Below are 19,692 nucleotides of genomic sequence, written 5' to 3'. Positions count from 1 at the left end.
CTTTTGTGAGAGTTCCGGCGTGGTTCCGGCCGGTAAACGTTTCCGTTTCGTTGTCATTTCTCGCTGTCGTGCCTGTATTGTTGTTGTCTTGGAGACGTCCTCCCGAAGTTGCATCTGATTGCTTGTGCAACGCAATGTCCACTGTCTTGAGAATTGTCTTAATTCCTGCTCACCCCACTGCCACCGCTTGACACGCTGTTTGTCCTCTGTTGTCTTGATAAGTTTAGTAAATACTTGTTAAATTTTGTGTTGTCCTTCTCTTTCCTGTGCACAAAGTGCGGCCCTCAAAATTCATACAGCTGCCCGTGATTACCGGAGCTTTTACCCGATCGGAACCTGAGGTGGATTTCCCCTGAGAAGGGGTTACCACTTGAAAAATAAAAAAATAAATAAATAAATTGGTAAATCAGTGTTACTTTTGTGCATTTTCATAGTTTTGTTTTGTCCCGTTGTGTTAAAGGTCCCTAGTTGTCGCGACTCTACTAACCGTGCTAGAACAACGCACGACCCCTAAAGCCCCCCTCCGCCCTGTGTGTTCAGTGTTCTCCCCTGTAGAGTATGCGTTATTGTGAGTGTCCGTAGTGGCAAAACGGGGCTTCATTCACGGGGATCCTCTTCATTCGCTTTCGGACGGCTCCATTTATAGGAATCCCCGGACATTTGCATTTTCGGTAAGACCCGTTTATAGGGTCGCCGAGCATTCGTTTCGCCGGTTTGCTAAAGGCATGTGTGTGTAAGTGTTTCTGTAGTATGTAAGTGTAGGTGCGTGTAAATGATTAATGGTTGGGCATATCGGCAGAATACCATTATCTTTTGCGTCATTTGTGAGCCATGTCTTCCTCTTCGCCGTGTCCGTTATAGCGTTTCTATAAGAGCATAGACGCGACGGACAACGTTTCCACCGGGCACGGTTGTGGACGTTGGAAGTTTGCATTTGCCCAGTGAGGTGTAACCACTCACTAGACCAGCCCGGCATTAGTATTATTATTATTATTATCATTATTATTAGTATTATTATTATTATAGCTACTACAACGACAAACAGTTATGCTGAAAAAATATATATGTTAGTTTGTACCTGCAATAAACTAGAGAACGATGTGAAATCACTTATCTACATCAGACGAGTATATTGATACGATTAATAAGTAACTGTTATATATACTGTACATTATCTATTTTAATGGTTCCTATATTCCCAGTATCAGTGCTATTGTTTTTGAATAGTAGAATAAATATAAGGTACATAAATAGTTTTATGCGTGTTGCATCGTCGCTTATATCGCTTATTTCTAAGAGAATATCGTGGAATACTATAAAACACATTGAAAGCCATGGAAACTCATGATGAACTATGTAGAACTAGGAATCCATCAAGATTCGTCAAAGACCATAAAATACTATGGAGTACCATAAGAAGCAATGAAGGACTATGAATCCATCAAAATGCATCGAACACCATAAAACTCCTTGCATAATCATGGGGAACCAAGGAGAACGATAAATCTATCGAGATTCGTGCAACACCATTAAATACCATAAAATACTATAGCATCTCATGGGGACCCTGGAGAATCACGAAATCATCGAATTCCGTGTTACATCAAAAAACACTATAAAATACCATAATACATTATGGAAATTCATGGAGTATCATGAAAAATCCTGAAGAACCATAAAACCATCAAGATTTCTGAAACACCATTAATCACCATAACATACCTTGCAAACTCATAGGAATCATGGAGAATCAGAAATTCATCGAGATCCATAGAAAACCATAAAACACCATAAAATATCTTGAAATATCATAAGGAACAATAGAGGATAAGGAATCCATCAAGATAAGTCGAACACAATAAAACATCATAAAATACATGGAAGCTCGTGGGGAGATTCACGAATCCATTAAGATTTGTGAAACATCATAAAAAAACTTGGAATTGCATGTAATATCATGTAGAACCATGAAGAGCGATGGATCCGTCGAGATGTGCGAAACATCAAAAACACCATAAAACGAAGGACAAGCCATGAACAAGGACCTCCTGTTAATCAGTGATGGTAAATGCATATCACGACCATAGGTATCGAGTGAGATCTGTGCCATAAAGGATCATATCTTCTGGTGTCTTCGGACATTCAATTGGGCGTCCGCACAGAAGTAGGCTAACGCATCATTCATGTGATCCTGCTTCGGCTTCATTGAAAATGATGGGCATACGCAGAGCTGCGCTTCGTGTGATCTAGGTTGGTGAGCAACTACAAGCTCTGAAAGCTCAGATGACACTGCAGTAGGATATGAGCCGTGAAACTTTTTAGTCAGCAAAAATGACGCAGGAGAGGTCAGTCGCTTCTTAGCAAATGAAAAGTGAAGATTAAGAGGGTATGACCAATGGATGTGGCAAATAGTAATGACGTTTGATTAGCAATAGGAGTGGCTTTTATAGGTTTCAGATAAACACGACAGCAGAATTCAGATTGGATCTGGATTTCTTGGCCCAAATGCGGTGAAACACAGCTTACGTGTTACAAATTATATATTACAGATGCTGCATGGAAGAGTGTCGTCAAGACGTCAAAGCTAAAGATTACTACTCGAGTAAGATCGTCGCAGAATTGTCCTTATTTCAATTTTGCGTGCATAGTGATCGGTAGGCAATTGCCTACTGTTGCTAAATTCGGGATTTACAGAATCCAGCGAGCAAAGAGCGAATTGCAAGCAGTAGGAAGATTAGGTGAGCTAGATTTAAATATAAATTTAAATTATACGGAGAAAATTTTGCACCGACACCTGTGCCAAACTTTGCTTAGCGAAATTTCGAAGGAAAGAGATTCACAAAATGATGATCGCACTCAACCTAAGTTTAAAAATATTAAGTTATGCCACAATTCAAGATAATTAATGATGACGATACAGTATGACGCAGATAATCATGTGTAGGCAAAGATTTCGCAAATGTAACGATTAAGATAACAGGACAATGATAGCAATCAGATTCTAGTGCGATGATGATAACTTGATGGTGATATTGGTCTTTCTCACGTATTCTTGGTAAAGACGTTTGAAAATCTTAAGATAAGTTTATTAAGGACAGCTATTATCAACAGTAGGCATTATTCCATGGTGGCCAGAGTTGATGACTTCAGCGAAGATGTTGAAGGTTTGAAGATTGAGAATGTCAAACGGCAAGCAGTGAAGGCAACTAAAGTTGAGATTAGATTTCAACTTTTAGACTGTGGTTGCAAATCCCATGGGCATTAGCCTTGCTAATTGCAAATTAATCAATTAGTCATTTAGATAACCCTTAGAATATCACCTAGAGCAGTATCAGCTTAAAAAAGTTGAAAAACAATTAGTCACTTGATTGAAATCCGGAGCATCAAGGAAAGCTTGTCCGTTACTCACCAAAGAGAGAGAGAGAGAGAGAGAGAGAGAGAGAGAGAGAGAGGGAAATGCGGATAAATGGTCGTACTCATCCTCGCTGGAATCCTCACACACTCGGGTACTGGAATTCAACACTGGCTGGGTTCGACCCAGACACTCGTATCAACCAAATTAAACCAAAAAGTCTCTTGCATTGGACACGTATCCTCAATAACTTAAACCCAGAAACGTTGTATCCAGAAAAAACTCTAAACCCGTCGGGAAATCGACGACGTGCCGGATCCTACCGTCCAGCACCAACTCTCTCTAAAACTCTTTTTCACCTTAACTTACTCCTCGCCTCTCCCCCTACGCTTGTGGAACTTTCAAGAATTTTGACAGACAGAGAAAGTAAATTAGAATTTAAATGACTTTGATCTTGCCTACCATATTTCCGTTGCATATCATACCACTGTAACGGCGACTCAAAATAAAAAAGGGAAGAGGAAAAACAGGCCACACGTTTAGATTACGTAAGTTAAGATAATAAATCGCGTACATCTGAGAAAAGAAAACATTTTTTCGTGAACGACAGTTTTCGTCTCGCGCATTTAGCAATTTTTGGATGTTTAGAAGTGGACCATGTATAATAATCAAAGAGAGTTTACAACCGTGTCATCCGGAATAGCCAGATTGCGAACATCTTAGAAAATTCCCGAATAACAAGAAAATGGAGAGCTGCAACGCACATATGCATCCTATCCATAGTACGATTATTTCATTTTAATTAATTTCTTTTCAATTTTATTAAATTCTTTTAAATTAAAGGAAGAACATTTTTTTGCAGATCACTCAAAAATATACGAGACTTAGCTATTTCAAGTAGTTTTCGAGTAATTAACAAAATGACTGTTTTGATTGATAGTTTTTGTTTATTGCTCGAATAGCTTCAGTTTTTAATAGTTCATTATTATATATTAATATTCATTATATTTCCGTATTAATTAAGATTTCTAGTTATAAAAATTTGAATTGTGAATTTTATTTTTATTAATTAATAGTTAAAATTAATAAAATCTTGTTTGTTTCTAGATAAATATAATCCTTTTAACTTAGACTAAACAATAGCTTAGACTAAATAATATTTTTATATTAGCAAGATTAGAGTACCACACACACAATTAATTTAATAATTAAAGATGAAAATAGTACATAGAGGGCGATCTATGCGAAGAGGACCCAAAACACTTGAATGAGACCACTTCCGCATACTCCGCCCCCGACCAATTAGGGTTCGAACTTTGCTTACACTTGAGACACTCCCCAAACTTTGCAATCAATTAAATCAGGAAAATTTATGTTCTTCCTGCCCAAAAATGATAAGGAATTTAGAGTGGGACTCTCTCGCGAAAAGCATAAAAGGAAACTCGTGAAGAAAAATAGGCAGTTCTATCTCAGTTCATTCCAGTTCAGTACTCAAAAAAAAAGGACCTTCCGTTTTATCTCGTGTGTGTGGGAAATAAGTGTTAAAAGTAAGTAAATTAATAAATATCAAAATTCTAATTCGGTTTAATTTGTCAATTTCTTTCCTCATTCTTTCCCTCTTAATTTTGCGTACGTGTTTATATATATATAATTACTGATAAGTAGCAATTCGCGGGAAGCGAATTTGCCCCGTGTTTAGGCCTTTCTAATAGCCGAGCGGCCTTTGGCTCGGGCGGTTCTCAGAATATCAGACACCCCGGACCCGTTCGCGCGTCAATAATAATATTAGTATTATTCGGATCCCGGGCTTCTATATCTCGATTGTAAACTAATTAATTGAATGTTTACCTATAACCGGGAAACATATGGTTAAACTTAGTCTTGTAAGTGTATTTGTAATTTTTATTTTAATTATTATTAGAATAAAATGAAGTAACTAAGTGGAGACAAAGAGAGAGAGAGATTAGATTAGATTAGTTCGTTTATTGCGCCAATGAGGTGGAACCATGTCTGGCAGTTTGGAAAATGTACATAACAAAATAATAACAAAATTTAAACATGACAAAAGACGAGATGCAAGGATGAAAAGTGACGCATTTGACTATTTGAAGGAGATGAATTACGTGAAGCTATGTGAGTAGTATATACGGTGAGCAGCGAGTTTCCAATGGCATTAACAGTAAACACTAAGAGTATATATGTAAAAATAAAATAGAATTAAATATGAAAATATAGTAAAATAAAATATATAAAGAACGATATAAATGAGTTATCAGATAAAAAGACAAAGTTAACAATAATAAAAGATGAAAAATAATACTAAGATAATGAAGACAATAAAGGTAATAGAAAACAATAAAAATAGTAACAACAACAAAATACTAAAAGTAGTAAAAAATAATAAAAATAGCAAGACTAGTAAAGACGCGAATGGCACCAGTTTGACAGAAGGAAGGTCTGAAAAGAGGAAAGGTATAAAGACGGATCGACGTGCGTTCGGCTAGAAAATAACCATTCAATTGGCTATTTCATGAACCATAGGTCGATAGAGGGGTAAGTGTGGGACGATGGATAATTTTGGGCTGGATTGACCCTGTTTGATGTGCGAGTATAATCGTCAGTGCCGGTACCGGCATTAACTTCTCACGAGTCGCCCTCTCAATCCATGCTCTAGCCTCGTAGTTCAAGAATAGATCACGGGTCCAATCCCTGAAGTTAGGGATCCGATCGGTGGAGAACAAGGTCACGCTCAGTGAGTTGAGTATTCTCTGAGCAAGGATAGCAAAGGAATGGTTCCATGCCTCGGTTCGAGGGGCCTTGTATTCGAACGCCGACGGCGGGTGGCGACCCGAGCGCCGGATAATGACACCATCGAGCAGGACAGACAGGTTTTTGGCCAGGTAATGCGGTGATTTTCTGGACACAACGGAGTAGGCCAGAACGGCAAGGGCTCTATACCTATTTGGGGTGAGGGATAGCCAGCCCAGGGCTAGTCTATGGTGCGTGATGTGGCTGTTTATGGATAGAGAAGGTATAAAAGGGATCCATCCTATTACGAAGCGTACGCAGGCGTTTTGCGCAACTTGAAGCTTAGACGAGCACTCTCCATCAAGCTGAATACAAACCACTAAGAGGTAATCAAAATGTGGGAAAACGAGTTGCTCGACAAGAACTTTTCTGAGGGTAGTCGAGAGAGATTTCCTGTGGAAACGAAGTGAAGCCAGACAGCTGTATGCCCTCCTCGTCACGCCTCTCACATGTTCGGACCAGTTTAATGTGGGAGTAAGTGTCACGCCCAGGTTTCGAGCACTGGTAACATAGTCGAGTGGAACCTCGTTAATGGTGATCTTCACGATGTCATTCAAGTTAATAGCCCTAACGTACTGTTCGCTGCCTAGTATCATGACCTTGGTCTTGGTGAGGTTCAGGGAGATACCGTTTCCTAGTGCCCAATCCGCTATAGCCTGCACATCAAGCTGCACCCTCCCCAAAGCCTCCGCAAGGCTGCTAGGATGACAGTGGAGATAGACCTGGGTGTCGTCGGCATATAGCATATAGTTCATGAAGGAAAGAACAGAGGGCAGGTCCGAGATAAAGATTGCAAATAGCAAGGGTCCCAGAATACTACCCTGCGGTACTCCAGTAGCAACCCTGAGCCAATCCGACACCCTGCCATCCTCCCCCATAACAGCCTGAAACCTGTCAGTCAGATAGCTAAAAAACCATCTCAGGACAGTGTCAGACAGGCATAGGTCCCTGAGCTTGACCATCAGACGACCATGGGGGATGACGTCGAAAGCCCTGGAGAAATCCAGCAGGACGAGGATTGTAATTTTACGCTCCTCAATAGCCCTGCGGACGTCATCCAGGACACCCAGGAGAGCTGTCTGGGTGCTGTGGAACCGCACGAAACCCGCCTGCCGTGGATCACGCAGCTTGTGGCGGTCCAGGTAAGACGAGAGTTGTACATGAACGAGCCTCTCAAGCACCTTTGATACCTCAGATAACCTTGCTATCGGTCTGATGTCCGATAAAAGAGCGGGCGAAGGTACTTTGGCAAGAGGGGTGATGAGAGACCGTTTCCAGGAGGTAGGGAAGACGCCGCACAGTAATGATTTGTTGACAAGATGCGTGAGAGATGAGAGACAAGAAGAGGAGACGAGTTTAAGCATCTTGACAGACAAACCATCGGGACCGAATGTTCTGGATGTGGACAAGTTTAGTGCATCCATGACCTCCTGGCTAGTGACCTCACGAAAATTGAACGGGGAGTGGACGTGAGGAGCGTTTGGGGGACTCGCTAAAAGGGCGTCCAAAAAGTCACGTGTCAATGGAGGGGACGAGTTGACTATGTTGGCAAAGTGAGTGTTAAGTACGGCTGGAGAAAAAAATTGAAACGGGGATGGAAGAGCGCGCCTTGTGACTCCCAGGTTTCGTAACTCTCTCCATCTGGCCTTGCTGGTCGCTGCAGAAGACAGTCTGCCTGAAATGCAGGAATTTTTTGCAGAGTCGAGGGCATTTGAGACATCGTTGCGTAGTCTTCGGTACCCAGCGACGTCACTGCCCGAGCGGGTGGAGGATGCCAGTTTATAGGCAGCGTCACGCTTTTTCATAAGCGCAAGAATGCTCGGGGTCACCCAGGGTTTACGCCTAGAAGACAACCCGATGCACCTGAGAGGAGCTACCTCGTCAAAGGATTTTATGAGGACTTCAGTGAGAGAGTGCACCAGGTTGTCAAGGGGATGCACGTCGGCTTCGATCGATGAGACGAAAGAGTGCTGCAGTTGTGTTGAAAAATTGTCGACCAGATTCGAGAGAAGGCCCCTGAGGGTCCCATTTAAGGCCGCTTCGTCCACCCGATTCAAACTGCGGGACCTAATGACTTTGGTGATATGATTATAAGTAGCGAAACGATAGGTGAGCGAGATGAAGTCATGACCAGCAATAAAAGGAGTAACAGACTTTCCAAATGTCTGGATAGCATTTAGGTCTTTCACTATGAAGAGGTCAAGAGTAGTGTGGGAGGGGGGATTTGTATCAAGACAGTGATGAGTGGGAGCAGTGGATACGAAGTGGAGGTTGTGCAGGTCAACGAGAGATCTCAATGCTCGAGCATCTGGCAGAGAGCTGGAACCCAGGTCCGCGTTGAAATCACCGGTAATGATGACATTTCCGTACAGAGGGAGGTAAGTGGCCAAGCAGTTAAAAAAGTGTGTGGGAGAGCAAGCAGAGGGACGTCTGTAAACCACCGCCATCAAAAGCTTGGTGTTGTCGGACTTTATTTCACCCAGGATGAATTCAGGCGTGTTATCGAAAACTGGATCAAAAGTAGCTAGGAAACTGAATTTAAAGTGAGATCTTACGTACAGACCAACACCGCCATCCTGCTTTCCAATTCGGTCAAGCCTGAAAAAATTGAAATCGGGCAGAGAGAGGTGTGAGTCAGAGATATCAGGTGAGAGGAAAGTTTCGGTAATGGCTATGACATCAAAATGTGTAGAAATGGCTTGTGTTTCGAGAAGAGCAAAGTGACGGGGGGAATTAAGTCTGTTGATATTGATGTGGCCGACAACGAAAGAAGCAGAGGGCGGGGTATGGTCCCGGATTAGAGGGCATCATGGGCCAGAAACTGGAGGAGATGAAGTTGGGATGGCTTGAGATGGCTGGGCCGGAAAAACAGACACTGTCGGGCTGAAACAGCCGTCTGTTTTGCTAAGTTGCGGAGCCGGATTTTTTGGGATGGAGACAGTAGGTCGCGATTTGACAACCTGGAGCGCGAAGTTAAGGTTGAGTGGAGCATGTCTGCGAGTGCCAATCGGAGTGGCAGCCACTGACATGGCACCAGAGCGCGGAGCGGCCTGGGCAAGAGGGTGACCAGGAGGCACAGGCGCGCAGGTGTCAAGGTCACTCTCCGACGTGATTGGGATAGGGGTGGAACGTGTGTTCTCCCGCATATGGACGACCATGCCCGAGACGAAAAGGCGCGCGAAACCCAGCTCACGACTGCACGCGAGTGCCTTTACAAAGAGGTTGTGGATGGGTTGCGGTAATAGCTGGCGGATGAAGACGGGATTTCCGTGACCGCACTTAAAAATGTCCCTCGCCGTCTTCCCAGCGAGCTTGCCCGAGCGCTCCAGGATGACATCACGCACCACCGTTGAGTCGATACGCACGACGAAAGTGGACGTAGTATCGGTCGTAGATTCGCTATCTAACAATGCAATTTTAATTGTTTAAAAAAATTATAAATTTTTTATTTATTGATAACTTAGTGAATAATTAGTTATCAAAGTGTCAAATTCTTGCTTCTCTGTTTCAATATGTCGTGGACGTAATCGCATATTCGAATTAACAATATGATTATTTACTGCAAAATAACTAACAATATTAACTTGTTAATTAAATTAAACTAATAAATACCGACTTGAGAGTTATAACAACATGAAATTCAGGATCAGCGCATCAAAATTGACTAAAAAATACTTTTGTTCATTTGAAAAACTTTATAATTGTCGATTTTCTATTGTAAACAATAAATTTCCCACGGTCGTGACGTCACGCTCCTTATATAGTAATGTTTTCGCAGAGTTGCCCTAACACATTTGCATATATGTGAGAAGAGCGCCTTCGCTCAATTACCGCTTTTCTTTGATTGTCTTGTGTACGTCGGGTTGCTACTTTTCAGAGGAAAAAGGGGGACAAATCAGACTGGAGCGTTACAATAGTATTTATTTTCTATTAAGTATAAAATTAATTGTTTACTTTACCCCTATCATATAATACTTCCCTTTTATATAGCATGATCAACGTACATTGTTTTTTTCCGGTTTAAAAATTACCTAACATCTTTTGAGTCTTCAGCTTTCGTAGGATTGAGTCTTCTTCCTTCTTCTTCATGTTTCCTTCCTTCCAACTGCTCTATTTCGTTACGACTTTTTTTATATCTTACTCTTGCTTCTCTCTCTTCATCCTAATTCTTCTGTCCCTGTTATACTTGTGTCCTCACCTCTCATTACCCCCCCTCCCGCTCTTCCAACTGTTCCTCTTAATGTTCTTTTCCTCTACTTTTCCTATTATCTTCCACTAGCTTCTCAAAGGCTCTGTCATATTGACATGTTGCTTTCTCTAATTCCCCTTCCAGTATCTTTCCTAATTTTTCGATCAGTTCATTTTCTCTATTGTTTCCTGTTTAGTTATCTATCGCCTTTATCCATTCTTTTTAGGCACTTCTTCGCCGTCTCACAGATCCAGATGTGTTGGAGGTCTTCTTGCTCCCTGCCACATACTCTGCATTCCTATTTGGTGAAACCTTTGTTTCCCTCTTTTCCTATGCTGCAACATCTTATTCTTGTTCGTTCTTTTTTAAGTGTCCTTCCCCGCCCCTTTTCACCCAATATTTCTCTCTCTCTCTCTATACTAGTTTTCCATCTCTTGTAGTGTTTCCAGTAACTTGACTCCTCTATCTTGCTCCATATTGTTTAAATGTCTTGTTTGTAAAATTTTTCTCGTTACTTCCAGCAATTTCTCTTTTTCGATTTCCCTATCTTGTTGTGTTATTGTTCAACACTCCCCTTATTCCCTCCTTTAAACATATTTTAGGTAGTCTATCTCTCCTTTATCTCCAAGATCTACTCACCTGTATAATTTATCACCCTCTTTATTGTTTCCAAGTAAAGGCTTTTTATTCTTTCCTCAATCTTCCATATATAGTCTGGTGTATTTCTGTTTATTCCTAATGTTATCTCGACTATTTTCACTTGCACCTTTTCTAACTCTTTTTGGTTCGACCATTCCCACATCTCCGACCGATATAAGCGATCCGCTTTTTTTCCCATTGAATTTAGTATTAACAGTCTTCTGTCCAGGATGTTTAGTCTAGCTCTCTTCATAAGGCCCCAAGTGCTGTTTACTACCCTCAGTGCCTTTTGTTTCATTTTTCTCATATGTGTTCCGTATCCTCACCTTGAAGTAAACCAGAATCCTAAATACTTATATTCCTTCATTACTACTAGCCTTTCCTATCCATAATTCCATTCTGCTTTCCTCTTTAGTCTCCCTCCTCTCCTTACTGCCATCATCCTTGTCTTCATTACGTTTAATTCCATACCGTTCATTTTGTTATATCTTTTTATGCTGTCTAGCATCTCTTGTAGACCATACTGGGTGTCCGATTTTCCATAATTACCTCGCATGTTGTCTCTCTGTATATTTCTCTAACTATCCTCAGCATTCTTCCTGAGACTTCTTCCTCTTCCAATTTTCTAAACAGTATTTCTCTATTCACCGAGTCGAAGGCTTTTTTAAAATCGATGAAGGCTAGGAAAATGCTTCGTCCATTTCTTTGGACTTTATTCCCTAAATGCTGTTTAGCGTGAATATATGATCTCTCGTTCCCTTTTCTGTTCGAAACCTCGCCTGGCTCTCCCATAGTAAGCCTTCTTCCAACAAAGTTCCAAGCCTGTCATTCAGAATTACCATCAATAACTTGTATCGCACGTTAAGCAGAGACACTCTTCTGTAATTCTCTGCCTTGTTTTCTTCTTTAGATTTATATATTAGGAATATATGAGCTCTTTTCCAATCCTCAGGTAAATCTCCTTTTTCCTAAATCTGGTTGAAAGTCTTAGTTCCGTTAGCCAGCCTTCAGTTAAGCCCTTAAAGAACTCTCCTGGAATTCCGATCTGTCCAGCCACTTTGCCTTTTTTTTTAACCCTTTTATTGCCTTCTCCACCTCCTCTCTAATAATTTCTCTATTCATGACACTCTGTTCGCTCCATTTCTTTGTCCTTTCGCCCTCATCTTTTAGCACATTATCCTGCTCTTCAGGTTTTTCTTTGTCTTTCCCGTCATTCCTTTTTTCGGCAGCAGATTCTCATTCGCTTCCTCCTTCGGAGTGAACTGCTTCAGTTGTTCTTTCTCCGTGATTTCTGTACCTTTATCTGCTTTTTCATTTCCTGAAACTTTTCAAGGCTTCCCAAAAGTTCGCCCCTCTCTTGCTGTTTTCCAGTCTTAACCACTTTTCTTCAGCTATTTTTTTCTTCTTGATGTTCTCTAGTTCTCTCAACCTTTTTCTCCCCTCTTTATACTCTTTTCTGTCCTTGTTCTCTTTTGTTATCAGGAATTTGTTTAGTTTCTTCCTAACTAGACTGCTCAATTCTTTGTATTCTTTATCTTTCCATTCTCTTCCATCTTCTGCTCTTCCTGTTTTATGTTTTAGCTCTTTTTGCATACCTATTTTTTCCCTTATGTAAAGAACTTAGATTTCATCTAAGTTCTTTATATTAATCTTTGACTTGTATTCAGAGATATCGAGATTTATTCTGATTTCTCTTGATTGCAAATCGAGGAAATTAATAAGTTAAATACAAACAAAATAAAATAATAAGTTATCAGAAAGTTTCATAGCAAGCTACATGATGATATGCTATAGATTTACAATTTTTTGTTGCTTAATATTATCACAGATTTACTACCAAACTATATCGGTACAAGCTAGACACACCGTTAGTTGATCATTTGCTAATAGCTTTGGTTGATCATTTCTTAGTAGCTTTGGTTGTAAATTTTCAATGTTCTTGCTCTAAGATACTTAAAACAATATCAATGAATCAACCGATAATTCAAATTTTTAAAATTACACTTATATTTAGGATATTAGTATATTAAGTATATTAAGCGTAAGTTAGCTGATACAATTTTTCCAAATTTTATTGTTTATTTAATATTTGTTTGATTACTTTGATTTAATACGTACATATTTATTTTACAGCTCTGTCTAGAATAATTTTATGAATATAGGAACAATTCTTTTTGGCAAGTAATCTTAGACATTCAAGAATTCATGTAAAAATTTGTACAGAAGTTTTTTTTCTAACATATAAATATTTTAATTAGCTTCTCAAATATAGTGTTCCTTCGTTCTGTGTGACGGTGTAGGCTGGTCATGGCCTGCACCGTGTGTATGCTTCTCTCTCTATCCTAGGCGAAGGCGCACGGCTGGCATCAAACGCATGTTATTTTACGTGTCTGATGCCTGCCTTTATTCTTTCCAGCATTGCGGCTAGAAGAGAGAGAGGAGGCAGCAGCGAGCAAGCGAAATGGGGAGAAACATCAAGAGTAAGAGAGAGAGAGAGAGAGAGAGAGAAGAAAATCATATGTAGTTCGGTGAAGCTTGGCGTGCGGCACTTGTCGCGCTGGGCAGTGCCGCGTGCCGCCGATTAGGAGGACAGTGGTAGGGAAGGCGTGAGAAGCCGACTCTCACGCACTCGCGACACTAGATCGACGCACGCTTGAGAGATCGGCCGCACCAGAAGTCCTGAGGGGTCGCCATTCTTGCTATCAGAAATCAGAGAGACTGTGAGAGCCGTGACAGCGTCAGAACTGGGCTACATCTTGCGCCAGCCAAGTCACCTGCAGCCCACCTGCCAAGCAGCCATCACATTTGGTCAGGTTCAGTTTTCTCTCCTCTCTCTCTATTTTCCTCGGCATTGTTTCGCGGTTTGTGTGCGAAGAAACTGTGTGTGTGAAGATCATTGTGTCTACACCTTCTCTTTCCTGCTTTGCTAGGAGCGACACACCGCCTCCCTTACCCTCCCCTTAAATAATTTGTTAATAGTAGCGGAATTGTTGGCAGTGAAGGCCGACGCTATTACATCTGTTTATTGTAGTTTTATAGAGGAAATTATAATAATAATGTCGAATCTATAATGACTTAATGTCAAACAATGAATGAAATCTAATCATTCATAGCAAATTAAAAATTGTCTTTTCCCAAAATAATATCATTCGTACAGGTTCTTCATTTATGGTGCATCAAATTTTGGACTAAGTAACCATGAACCATAGAAATGAATGAATTATTTTTTATTTTCAAAATTTCTTCTTCTCGTGTGCGCAATAAACTGGAACATCGCGATTCGGTTTGAAATATTCCGAAACAATATATGGTATTCGAGTGTCCTAATTTCATAGCGAAATAAAGTTGCTTCCGTGCGAAATAAAAATTCACATTATAACTGAATGCATCAAACTAAAGTACATGAGACTTAAAGTCTAAAATATATAAAACTTATACTTTATACATTGAATTTTCTTTTTTTCAGGGTTTCCGGACTTTATTAGCTCAAACCTTAACTACAGATGATGTTATTGTATGGACAGCTTCGTTGAAACAAATTACATCTTTTACTACAGATTCAATCATGCTTTACTTTGTTGATAGTTTTTTAAAAAAGCATGATTCGAATGACTTTATGCAGTATGATAGGTGTTGTAAAAATATAAAGCATAAAAAATTAAGTGCATTTTGTATTAATAAATTCAATAAGTTTACAATTGAAAAATTAGAATTTGACAGTCAGCTTTATCAAATTCGACAAGACATGTCATACATCGAAAACCGATATCTGCAAAATTTGATAATAATTGCTTACGAATGTGTTATCAGAGATAAAATTAGTTTACTACCATTATGGTTTGACATATACAAATCAGCTATTTCACTAAAAGTGAAGGCAAATCCATCTCTAATTTGGCAAATCAAGTTTTTATGTTTGCCTAGTTTGTATAAAGATTATTGTTCAGATCTAGAAAGATTAATTAACATAGAAAATATTTTAGCAAACAAACAGCAAATATCTCTACAAATGGATTCATGGGAATCAGGTTTGTACAAAACTTACTTTTTATGATAAGGTCAATTTTCTTACGTTTAAGTTATATATTTTACAAAAAAAAGTAAAGAATAAGTTAATACATTGAGATCTGCAATGGCTGTGTCGGTAGGGCGATGAACTCGCACCCGGTAGGCCCGGATTCAATTGCCACTCCTTGCTGATTGATCCAAGCAACACTGAAAAAAGTTTTATGTACTTTATTCTTAAACACATTGCAGCCTGAGTTGCTGATTAGCACTGATGGAGCATAAATAGAGCGACGTTAAAAAAAAAATAAAAAATTTAATAGAGTAGTTTCTTTTTAAAAATCATAAAATAATCACAGATTTTTCAAATTTTATAGTATTTTTCTAATTTTTCAAATAATAACCAGAGATAGTTTCTATAACAAACCGAACGTTTTTAATAGTGATAAAATAGTAAATTTATCACAACAGTATTCGACATCAAGAGTGTGATCAAATATACAATAATTACAACGCTACATGATTTGATCAATCGATACGTTCGCGATTCGGTAGCACTCATGATGTTAGAGCGAACTTCTAAGAGAGAGAGAGAGAGATAGATAGATAGATAGAACAAACTTTATTTACTCCACGGTAAAAATTACAAATTTAGTTACAATACAAATGTAGTGTAACTAATAACAATAGTACAGCTATAACATGTCAGCAATTAAAGTCGTATGACATAAAATTTCCAGTAAGTCACATATCATAAAGTTTTGGTAGGTCACATACATAAAAATTAGAATGAGTCATACACATAAAATCAAAACCAGTCGTATAACATAAAAATTGATTAGTCATACAACATAAAATAAAATAAAACATAGTAAAATCAGTCATATAACATACTAATTAACAGCCAACAGGTGAGACGACGTGCTGTTCATTTGCTGATTTCTATCTAAAACTCCGGTGTTTGATGTTTTAAGTGCTGATTGCACAGTCAGGAGTTACATTAATCGAGGCTAAGTTTGCCGAGTCAAAAACACTAGTCGGCCCGTACGGCCACACCGTTGGCCACTCCACCCCGACCCTCCGGACCACTGTCTAGGCTCAGGATGTACCCCCGAACCGCTACCTTGAATGAGGCAAGCGTCGGAAGCTACCGGAGCGACTGAGGAAGGGAGTTCCAGTATCGCGCCCCCGCGACCCCGAATGATCTTAGTGCAGCCTCAGTGCTCACCGATGGCACCTTCAGCTCGGCCCTCTCGCTACAGCCCCTCCCCGGGTACCTGGACACGTGCAAGGCAAATAAATGGAATAGGTACTGTGGCTCCCTCATTCGCAGAACCTTGTACAACAGTACCGCCAAAAAGTAATTTCTGCGAGAATTGGAGAGGAACCAGCCAAGCCGTTTCCTGTAAGGAGTTATGTGCTCATCCCTCCTGACACCAAAGATATACCTGATGCAGGAGTTACTGAGCCTCTGCAGCCTTTGTAGCTGTTCCCTGCTCGCATGCAGGCACACGACCGCGCAGTAGTCCAGATGCGGCTGAACCAGGGACTCGACCAATCTCCGTCTAAGTGATGAAGTTGTGCAAGCCCTGATAAAGCGCAAGCTGTACAGCGCCCTATTTACCTTTTTGGCCACCTGGTCTATATGCTGCCGCCAAGACAGCTTGCTGTCCAGCGTCACACCCAGACTGCCACCTCATCTCGAAAAGGAACGAAGACCCCGTCCCGCACCTCCACGCCTGGCAAGCACTCACTGTTTAGGGTGTTAATATTCGTTCTCGAACCACAGATAATTGCTTTTGTCTTACCAGCATTGAGCCGCAGGCCGGAGCACTCCGCCCAGTCAGACACTAAACGCGCCACACGCGACAACCGCGATATTCCTTCATGAAGCATACCCTTGCTCACACTCATGTAGATCTGCAAGTCGTCAGCATACAAGATGTGGCTAATGCCCCGATCAGCAATCACATTCTGCAGGTCGTTGACAAAAAGACAGAAAAGTAGAGGTCCCAAAACGGACCCCTGCGGGACACCCAGATTGGTTTCAAGCCACCCCGAGTCGCCCGCTTTAGAGGATACCCGTTGGGTGCGACCCTGCAGATATGACTTGATCCAAAGCAAAGCCGACCTTGAGAGAGAGAGAGAGAGAGCGCGCGAGAGTTCAATTTTTCAGTTAAGCCTCAGTTGTTGTTCATGAGAGTACCGCCAAATTGTTTTCTATTGTGTTCCTGCCGTTTTTCCGATCAAAAGTTATCTTTCTGGATTTTTTTATACGTGCGCAAGTGATCGAAAGAGTAATCACAGCAGCAGCAAGTGAGCAGCAGCATGAATCGTAGCAACAGCCAATTTGCATCGAGGAGAATCAGCGCAGTCGTTCCTAGGAAGGAATACGTTGGTCAACATGAATTTGGTTAAACAATTACGACTGATCACCGTAATTGCACCGCAGAGTAAGTGCACCACCCTTTTTCTGTGTGAAAATACTTACGAGAGTATTTTGTCTATCGCGGCCGTTTAAGTGTTCGCGCTGAGTGTTAGTTTTCGCGGTTAAATTTTGAATTCTCTCTCTCTCTCTCCGTATTATTGAAAATTTGTAAATCCTATTCGTGTGCGTAAGTCTTTCGGCCCAACGAAGACTGTAGTTTTTTAGTCATAAACGATTTTAATTTTATTCGTCGTATTACGTTATTTCTTTCCCTTTTAATTTAACGGATCCGTCACCGATTAATTTTTAAACCTATTTCATTTAGTGGATAGTTGGAGTAAACATGAGGTCTTTCACACTTAAGATAGATCGAGTGTCACAAGTCAGGTGACTTAAGGTGAGTTCAACTCTGTTGGAAAAGGAGACATCGGAACGATAGTATCAAACGTAAAGGTGAATACACGTATACTCATACGTTTTTAAAGGAGCGGCGTTTAGCTCTACATCGTGAGAGTTTGTTTGTGACGGGCGAATCGATCGTTGAGTTCGATCGCCCTGTTCGCCTCTCTCTCTCTTCCGCGTGCCTTCCCCTGAGCCGCAGCCATATCGGTCTTGGTTGATTAAAACCGAGTATCGACGCACGATGTGGCTTTGTTGCAGGTTTGATTCCTGATCGGCGGAGATGCCTGGCGTTGGAGGGATAGGGAAAGAGCGGAGAGCAGAGGAGGAGAGGGAGAAGTAGTGTCGCCGGCTGAAGTCGCACATGCGTGTGTAGCCGACGGCGCTCGGTCGTTTTCGGTGCCTGTGGGGAGGGGCGCGTAAGACGTTGCGGAAGGCGCGAGATCGGACAGGAGTAGTAGGGTTTTGACCGGCAACTAATTGCTAGCTAGTTGAGCCTCGCGACAAAAAACAGTGTGTGCAGTTGATTGTCATCGAGCGACCATCATCAAGGAGGAAGACCAGCTACATCCATAAATCCGCCTTTGAGGACGACATCGTTGGCCCAGTGGACGCGGACTTCCGCAGTAGCGCTCCCTCCCAAGGTCAGATACCCTTTTTGTTTTTCGGTTGCGTGCCTCGATTTCTCTCTCTCCAAGCATCGTATCGGCCGGACGCGGATGAGTGGCTGTATGCCTGAATTCGCGGGATAGTTGTAAGGCGAAGGTCTGTTTCCTGTGCGTTAATTCGCACGGAATGGACTTAGTCCGGAATTGGCCGACGCACACGTCAACGCCATATGTATATTGTTATTTTAATAAAGTGAAAATATCCGAACCGATAAGTTTATTTATACAACCTGCCTCTCTCGTAACTAGTCAAACCGCGATTATCGATATTACCGGACGACATAGCCCTCGTTAATTTTCCGCGACGAAGCGAGTGCGCCTTCCGAGCCTTTCCCCTTAAATAATTTGTGACGCAATGTTGTTCGGGCTTAAATTATTAACGTACGTGTTACATGGCATCCCTTGTGGGGAAAGTGCGGAAATCGGGATTGAGATGATCGTGAGAAAGAGAGACAGGACGTGAATTTATAAAGTAGAAAAGTAATTCGCGGAGACAAAGGAATTTGAAAAGGTTGGTTGAGGCCGAGAGGAGAGGTGACCGAACGATCGGCCGAGCTGCGTTGAGTCGCGGCTCGAGCGATGTTTGGTTACATTCCCCATCTCGGGTTCACAGAGAGCGCCGATCGAGAGAGAGAGATACGAGGCCGAAATTGTAGCATGGTTGTGTTGTCGTCGCTACACTCAGGCACGGGCGAGTGAGTCATCGACCTAACGTGTCGAAGGCCACTATTCATCATACCCATAGTATACGGCCAGTAAAAGGACGGATAGACGAATCCATTTAAGAAGCGGTTGTTGTCAGCGCGGTTAGTTAGATACTTGAATGGTATGGCCATTGGCTACTAATCTGTTTTGATTAGCGGATTATAAAAGGTGCGCCCTTGCCTGGGAGCCGCGACGAGAGAGAGTAGTTAGTATTTGTGTTTTTATTTTGAGATTAAGGACGCAGAGCAGTGCGTATAGTTCGCACTGCCTGAAAAATTATTTTATATTATTGATCGAGTGTAACGGATAAACGGGAGAAAGCGAATGCGTAGAAGTCGCATCCGTCGTTGATGGGAGTAGGCCGGACGATAATTTGGGGCAAGTTAGTGTTGGTTACTAGTGTTTCTTTTTGTTTAATTTCGTTTTAGAATTGGACAGTTGCGCGACGCGGTCGTCGGTTGTGCCCACATCGCGAGCGTGATAGTAGATTGGGCGTTCG

General features: G+C 41.3%; 1 protein-coding gene across 4 annotated transcripts in view; it reads left to right on the top strand.

The window, feature by feature from the left end:
• Positions 1 to 19,692, top strand: part of LOC131675389 (anaphase-promoting complex subunit 1) — an 896,320-nt gene that overhangs the window by 789,653 nt on the left and 86,975 nt on the right. For all 4 annotated transcript variants that reach the window (XM_058954365.1, XM_058954368.1, XM_058954359.1 and 1 more), the window contains one exon: positions 14,455 to 15,016. In XM_058954365.1, the coding sequence (XP_058810348.1) occupies positions 14,455 to 15,016 (562 nt within the window). The remainder of the gene's footprint in view (positions 1 to 14,454; positions 15,017 to 19,692) is intronic.

This window comes from Phymastichus coffea, unplaced genomic scaffold (assembly GCF_024137745.1).
Source record: "Phymastichus coffea isolate CEN01 unplaced genomic scaffold, Cenicafe_Pcof_1.1 PCOF00001, whole genome shotgun sequence".
Lineage (NCBI taxonomy): Eukaryota > Metazoa > Arthropoda > Insecta > Hymenoptera > Eulophidae > Phymastichus > Phymastichus coffea.
This window is presented reverse-complemented; position numbering and strand designations above follow the sequence as displayed.